The sequence below is a fragment of the Anabrus simplex genome, chromosome 1, assembly GCF_040414725.1.
Source record: "Anabrus simplex isolate iqAnaSimp1 chromosome 1, ASM4041472v1, whole genome shotgun sequence".
Classification (NCBI taxonomy): domain Eukaryota; kingdom Metazoa; phylum Arthropoda; class Insecta; order Orthoptera; family Tettigoniidae; genus Anabrus; species Anabrus simplex.
In genome coordinates, this window is record NC_090265.1 from 665,843,894 (window position 1) to 665,852,369 (window position 8,476).

An 8,476-nucleotide genomic window follows, 5' to 3' on the forward strand; every position below is an offset into this window, starting at 1 on the left:
AACTTTTCTTGTACTTATCTTCCTAGGAACTCTAAAAATATTTTACTGTAGTTGTATATATGCTGCCAATTGCCAATTTTGCATTATAAATGAGCCCAACTTAGCACACTGGGGTGAAGCACCGGCAACCAGGAATGAGTTAGCTGGAAAATGTATAGTCCAATAACGGACCATTTATATTGGTATTATAAATTTACTCAATTAGGACAAATATTTTATGTTTCTCATGGGAATCAACTTCTCTATCATCTGATAGCCAAGCAGGCATCAATTTTTGGTAATGAGACAGGGTCTCTCATAGTGCATTGGTACTGCTGGTGGCTTAAAGTAGCCTATGCACTGGCCTCCACGGTATGCACTGGCCATGCGCCTTGCTGGGTGTGCTTTTTGCCAACTGATTTGCCCAACTTAGCACACTGAGTAGAAGTGCTGGCAACCAGGAATGAGTTAGTTGGAAAATTTATAATGTCCAATAACAGACCATTTATATTAACATTTTTATACTTAATCCGAGGTAAAGATGAACAGTGAAGCAAAAATGTGAAGTGTTCAGAGAAAATTACAGTTTTATGTGTATAGATTAATGCGAAGGAGAAATAACAGACCGTATTGGCTCACTATGCAGATAGAACCAATTTTTCTGGAGTATTTGGAAATTCAAGAAAGTGTAATAATCTTGAAACATACTGCTCTCCTGGTCTCCTGTTTATGTTGTCTTGTACTTGATATATAACACTGTATTATGTAGTTTAATTGTACGGCTTTGTGTTGTTAAATTTTCAGGTTGGACGGGTCATCTGTTTCTGATGGACAGTTGATTGAAATCCTCCCACAATCGGAGTGCAGTGACTCTTCAGCACCCCGAACAGGTTTTGAATCAGATGAGGGGGAGAAAGACGGTGGAAATATGTTCTCATGCAAACATTGTAACAAATCTTATTTAGTTAAAACTAACCAACCAAAGCCATACTTGTATCATCTTTGTCACAATGGTCTTGCTAGGCGTTTCTACCGCACTGCAGATACAGGCCCGAGAACCAAGGTGAAATGTTTTCAGTGCGACATGTGTGAGAAGAGATTCGACACACTTGCGAATCTCAAATGCCATAAAGTGATCCATAAGGAAGATAAAACGTACTCTTGCACTATATGTAATAAGACATTTCCTCAAAGATCCTTTCTAGCTAAACATCAGCGAACGCATAAGGATGACAAGCGATATACATGCTCAGTATGTTCAAGAACTTACACCAGATTATCGCATTTGGTAGAACACAGTAATATACATAGTGGAAACAAGCCGTACACCTGCAACATCTGCGCCCGAGCATTTGCTTCTCGATCTGCTGTTAAGCAACATCTGAGGTCACACTCTGACCTGAAACCCTTTACTTGTGATAAATGTGGTAAGGGATTCTCGCGCCGCAGTGCTGTTCGCGAACATTATGTTGTTCACACAGGGGAGAAGCCATTTGTATGCAAAGTGTGTGGTAAGGCTTTCGCTCAGCGTGGAGGACTTACGTACCACAAGTTATCTCATATAGGAGTGAATACGTTGTCATGTGCAATATGTAATGAGAAATTCACTCATCGCAGTGTCCTTCGTGCCCACATCAAGACTCACTCTGGACTCAATGCGCATGTATGTCCCACATGTGGTAAATCTTTCACACGACCATCATTCTTGAAACATCACCTATTGACCCATGAAGGAAACTCTGATGTGCCTTCCAATGATCCTATTGAAGAAGATAAACCGTAGAAGAATCATAACTTGTGTCCGATCCCTCAACGAAAATTACCTCAAACTGGGTTTTGAAAGAATTCTGTAGGGTAGTCCACATATGCATATGCATAATATATTTTGAGCAGTTGTAGAAAACATTAGACAGTTGTTACCTAGGTCATTAACAGTGAAGAGAACGTGATGTGTGTCCTGTTCTTTAATAAGCAAATTGAACTGTACTGATTTTTCTCACATAAAGAGTTTGTTTTAGACAGCCACATTCAGTGATGCAATTATTTCCATCAGACAGGTGGTACCAGCAAATTAGTATTGAAGTATGCACAGTTTCAATTCTGTATGATAAGGGTGAAGCATCAGATATATGTTAACTCTCCCCACTGACATGAACAAGAGATAAGAATCTTGCATACCCTTCTTGACTTTTGGACTACTAGCTGCCGACATCACCACGTTGGAAATGTGCACACTTGAATACCCCATTTCACCAGTGTTACATGTTTGACTGGAAATAATTGTGTTACTAAACGTGACTGCCTACAACCAGCTCTTTTTTGGGACAGAAATGGGTATTCATTGACTCATTTCCTTTAAAAGAACAACTTATCCTTGTCTTGGTGGTACTTTATTCCACATTATTTTATTCACCTAGATGAAATCTTGTTCCTAACCTCAACTAGCCAGAAGATATTTTAGGCAAAATCTTTGGTGGGCCATGCTGTATATTGCTTACCATCTGCCAGTTTCTGGTACAAACTAATGAGTTCCTCATAGATATGAAAACAAAGCTTTCTATAGTGACCACGTGCAATGTAGAATCCTATCTGTTATTCATAAGATATATGACAAATAGCTTACAATTTTTATACACAGTGGTTTCAGGAAGTATGTCTACCAACCACCACAGAAACAGGGAATGGTAACCACATCCCTTGGCATAGGGTTGGTGTTGGGGAGGGCATCTGGCTGTGAATATGGGCTAAGTCCATGTTTGACAGTTTTCAGCAACATCCCAGCAGGGCATGTGGAAAGGAGATTATATCAGGAAGTGTGGAGGTGAATCTGATTTTGCTGTGTTCTCCAGTCCCTTGTTAACATTAAGGAAAAGTGCAGTTGGAAACATAATATATGTCTAAGTTTGTGGCATTTTCTCTTTTTTTTTCGTATAGGATAGGTCTGGGGTAGATGAAAGGAATCCCATCTTCTAACACCTCATAGTATTTTCGGCAATTGAATCAGTTATTTCAGAAACCGGACTTCTCCACAGCACTGCATTTTGAGATATTCAACAAAATATATCTGTTCGATTCAAAATGAAATGAAATGGATTCATACTTTCCCCAATTCTTAATTAGGTGATAGTGCATTCTTTTATTGCTGTAGTCTTTCCTTAGGCTCTTTGATTCCCTGGATTTATGCTCATAACTTTGACGGAGAAGTCCACTTTCTGTAATATAGGTACCAGATTTTTTCTATGGAAGTGTACATTAAATCTTGTATTTTTACATAATTCCAACTTTATTTCTCAAGAAAACTGCTACAGTGAAGTAAATTAAAGAACTGTTAACTTGATTTGTGCATAAAAAAGACATTTGGAATGGATTTTGGTGAAAATTTCATGTCATCACTAATTACTTCTGCCTCTACAGTAGCTGACCAGTTTAAAACACTGTAGGAATCTTTGTGTTCCTCTGGGATGTAATCAAGGAGCTGCTTTATGTCACTGAGTTTTGTTGGATTTATAGGAACTTTTCCATTTGGATACGCTTTCATATCTGATAGAGCTGATGGCGGTGTACATGCTAACTTGATCTTGTGATGAATAAGTCTGCCGACGTAGTTCTTGGCAACCACATGACAGCTTTCACCAACATCCCAGCAGGGTACGTGGAAAGGAGTTTATATCAGGAAATATCACTGTAATTAAACTCCATAAAGCTTGGTACAGCAAATGCTACCTTCTGATCATGTGGAATATTGCGACCTTGCGACTGCAGTGAGAGACAATTTCAAGAATGTCAACTGTTTCCATCACCTTTATGTAAAAGTCTGTTTTACTTGACTTAATAATACATTCAATGTACTCTATTTAATACAATATATCCTGTCCATCTTTCTAATATTCGGCTTTGCCAATCCGAAATCTCAATCATTAGGTAAGCCCCACATGGGAAAGTAATGGATGACCATCTTAAATTTGTGAAGAGAGACTAAAGAATCTAAAAATTGGACAACTGTGTTGCCCTTGCTTTGTCCCCAGCACCCATCAGAAAAAAATCTAGAGATGTTTCACTTCAGGAGGGATGTGTATGTATGTTCAGTCTTCAGCCCTAAGGCTGGTTGGATCCTCAACAGCTCTGCCATCAGCTGTCATAGATGGCCTAGGCATCACTGAAGAGGCATACTAGGGAAATGAGTGAGGTAGTTTCCTGTTGCTTTCCTCATTGAGCCAGAAGTTGCTATGACATGTCAGTCTGCAAGCCCACTGAGATGCATGCACCAACCAACCCTATGAGCAACATTTTCACACCATTCATAGCAGGGACTGGCTGCAGAAAGAATGGCATTACTAGCATCGCTCATACCTCAGTCACTTTCGTATTGTCAAAGCAAAGGATAAGTAATGAAAGTAACAAAATTGCTATAGCCCATACCAGAAGACATAGTGCACTAAACACTAGGTCCTGCCAGCAACGGCATTCAGGAGGGATATCTGATTGTATATAATCAAGAAGAAAGGAACAGACTTCGTTAGCACCCTTCCTTGCATGGTACATGATACATGTAAAAAGCACTGTTGTCTTTTAGATTATGAATGTTTAAAACACTGACATTCAACTGCCTGAGGTAGAAAACCTGTTGCTTGATGATGATGCTTGTTGTTTTAAGGGACCTAACATCGAAGGTCATCGACCCACAAAAACCTGTTGCACAGGGATATCAGGTTATTCAAGGTTTTGCATGTAGTCTATTGAAATTCCAAGAACTTCTTTATTTGATAAACATTTTTCATGAATTCTTTTAATGGGCTTGTAAAACTTGGAGCTTCTTCGTTTGTAAGTTATTAGTTCTGCTGCAGACACACGTTTCCCTGCATCATTTAGAAACTTTGATTTGAGTTTTAAACTGAGTTGTTGACACTTACAGCATGTGTTTACTTGTAGTCTTCCAAATGAGAGGTTGAACCTCTCGTGGAATATTTTCACAAAGAAACTGTAGGTAACTGCAACATTTGGATATTTCTCCTTGAAGTATTTGTGCATTAGTAATACATTAAGTTTGGCATTAAAGAATTCAACATCACTTGTATAGTGTTCCTTTTTTTGTTGTGTACGATTTGATGTGGCCCTCCACCATGGCAGCAGTTTCACCAGACGTAGCGTTTCCTGACCGCTCTTTCCCTTGCATGTCCTTAGGACTCTTCCTGGCTGCAAGTAGTGCTCCTAGCCTGGCAGTTCTGTGCTTTGAAATACTGTGGATACTCAAAAAGTTTTTTTTGCAAATTTCTACACGTCCATTGCTACAATTTACTGAATACTTGAAGTTCTGGCATCCAGGTTTTCTAGTTTCATCATCAGGATTCTTTAAAGACCTCCTTCGTTTAATAGCACACATTTCTATGAATGATTGCAAATAGGCATCTTGACGTTTTTACAATCCATGTCATAAAATTTCCTAAGAATTTCTTCCTGATCACCATGTGAAACACGCTGAAAACATTTTCTAGGGCACTGAAAAGATTAAAAGATATTCTTCTAAATTCAGTAATATTCGCAGAATTAGGCACAACAAATGATTATACAATATAAAGTTCAAAACCTAGAACACTTCACTAGCTGGTTAATTAAACCACTATTTATTTTCATTGTTAATACCACTATTTTATGAACCAGGAGGAAATGTTTCAGAAATTTGTATGTTGAAAACACAGACCTAACCTGTAGAACACACAATAGTCAATACTCACAATTTTCTCCAGCTGTCTGGGGCTTACAGGTTTTCCCGCATAGTTCACATATCCTGAGCCTCGGATTCTACTTCTTTTAATTACTTCCTGCTTGTATTCCACTCTACACCATTTTTACATTTATTTCCTTCAATGGGAACACTAACATCACTAGACTTCATATTTTAACTCGTAGTAACAGTGACACTTGCACTCTCTTTCAATGAGAATATATCACATCAACTTGATCGTTACAGGCAGAAAGTGGCCATCTCCTGGAGAGGTCCGGTTTCTGCATTAAATGTTAAAACTTATGTCATCACACAGAGAACTTTGAGGGGTCGGAGATGTACCATTTCTGTCTAAAATGAAGGCTCTATGTTAGAAGACAGAATATGTACCCTTAACTCAAAACCACCAAAAAGTGGAGAAATAAATAAATAAAGGGTTCAAATTCAGAAACAAGTTGTACTCTACATTTCCGATGAGGTTCACATCTTGTTAGCTAGCATGGCCATCAGTGGTGACCCAACTGTGTTTGGTATTTTAGTCTTTGTTTGCTTGCAGCAGGCTTCAGCCTTTTCTACTTTCTTTTGATCTCCCTTGGTCAACAGTTCTTATTTTCTGGTGCATATGGCATAAGGTTTTTGATGACTACTAAGCCGCTAGTGCCTGTGATAAATATTTATCCCTTTCCTTTTATTTTACCTGTTTCCATTATGGTAAAGTGAGATGAGGTGAAACATTAATTTCTGGAAATCCTCAGTAATTTCTGATATTATGTAATTTAGATCAAATGAACAAAATTTTGTTTTACTTTTCATCTCCCAAGAAAATGTATGTAAATATATGAACTTTTCTTGCTGGGTGATAAATTATAATGTACTTTCATAGAGGAAAGAAATGTATCAGGGTTTGGTCTCCAGTCAAGACTAAAAAATTGTTTTGAATCTTCCATAACCAAATTTAACCTATCTGCTAATACTGCCACGGAAATTTCTTAGACACGTCAGGTTGAAAAAAAATCTGTCCTAGGGGTTCTTGTAATTCAAGAGCATTTATTATTTGGGTCCTTCTCTGTGTCCTGTACTTGTTGCTATTGCCCCCTACTTCAGCTACTTGAACTTGCAAGAAGCAAGTGTCCCTGGTGTAGAATGTTGCCAACTTTACAAGTCAGTACTGTGTTATCCTTCAGTAAATTAAGACTGCCTTTCTGAAAGTATCGTATTTCTTTACTTCATATATTACTGCTAATATGTTGATGTATTGAACATGAGGACAACTTTTTTAAATTGTTATATTAGCGAACTTAGCTGTCAATACAGAAATCATGTGATTCGTATCTTGTGGAATATATTACCTCTTAAATCAACAGTCATCACCTTGATGGTATGTATTAATAGTGCATGGAGTGTTACATCTGATTATAATCTCAAGATAAGAGTTTGATGGATGAATTAGATGGGGATTATGAATGGGGCTAATCTGAGACTAAGAATAACATGATAAAATTCCAATAAAATCAGCCAGAATGTGCTGTGGAATGTTCTCTTATTTGTGTAAAGTTAGTTTACCTAGATATGTAGGGTTGGAAACAAAGTCATTCTTGTTGCACAATCAGTTTCAGTATCTCTGAATCCATTACACTACTCAGTAGAAATGTGCAAACATGTTGAAACATTAAAATTGAAGATTTGTGCATTATACTCTAACAAACTGCTTCCTTTGACTGATTTGTGATATTGTACAGGGTCTTTCACTCAAAGTGGGGCCAGCGAGTGCAGCGGGTAGATGGGCGAGCTGAAGGTCAGACAAGCACATGGCAACTCGCTGTGCTTGGGGCCAGGAGATTGCTCTTATGAATCGCATATAAATAACGAGCACACATAATAATGCATAATCAAAGTAAAATAATTTCTCACTTTGTCACAGAAGATGTTTAAAATGTATTCCATTTCCATCTATACATTTCTGGCTTCATCTAAGGAAATTTTCATTCATACGCATTTGTCAGGTGTTTATAGATCCAAATGTCATGATTGCAATTTTTCTTATATTGGACAAACAGGGAGAAACTTCATCACTAGATACTCGAAACAAGAATGCAATTAAATACAATAAATTTATGGCTGTAGGTCAACATATGCATTACTATAACCATAATTTCACCGATATTGAACAAGACCTAAAAATTCTTAAAACATTACACAAAGGCCCAACACTTGATATAACAGAAAATTTTTTCATACATTTAGATAAATATTTTAACTCTAATTACAACCAAAATGAAATGTGTGAAAAAACCAACATTCTTTTTGACATTTTCATCATTCTTAAAAATGTTAATTTAACTGATCTAAATTCAATCTTCCATTATATTCATTCCACCTCTCCTCAGCATCTACCCCATTTACCTCATTTCTTCAGCCCCACCTTAAGTTTTTTCCCTCCATTCATAACACCTTTCATTATAACTATATATCTTTTCAACTTTTTAAACCTTAGTCTTTTATCACTTCGATTTTTCCTTTTGCATTTCTTATCCTAATTCTTTTCTCTTTCATTCTTCCCCTCGCTTCCCCCAAGGAAGATATATTAAGCATCCTTTGTTTTTCAACATAATTTAATTTTTACGTTTCGCTAATTCCTTTCTTTTCCATTCTCATCATCTCACCTTTCATTTCATTATTGCTTTTAATTTTTGTTATATCCCAGTAGAATGCACGCATGTCGACCATAGCATTTATATAGAAACTGTGTTATTCTTTGTAGAGGTTGGTTTATGT

At 37.2% G+C, this 8,476-nt stretch overlaps 1 protein-coding gene across 1 annotated transcript in view; it reads left to right on the forward strand.

Annotated features, from left to right (window-relative positions):
- The window catches only part of LOC136857290 (zinc finger protein OZF), a 113,954-nt gene extending 108,919 nt beyond the window's left edge, over positions 1-5,035 (forward strand). Inside the window, exon 5 of the mRNA XM_067135827.2 lies at positions 784-5,035. Within this exon, the coding sequence (XP_066991928.2) occupies positions 784-1,762 (979 nt within the window). The 3' untranslated portion in view covers positions 1,763-5,035. The remainder of the gene's footprint in view (positions 1-783) is intronic.
- Positions 5,036-8,476: the final 3,441 nt, after the last annotated feature.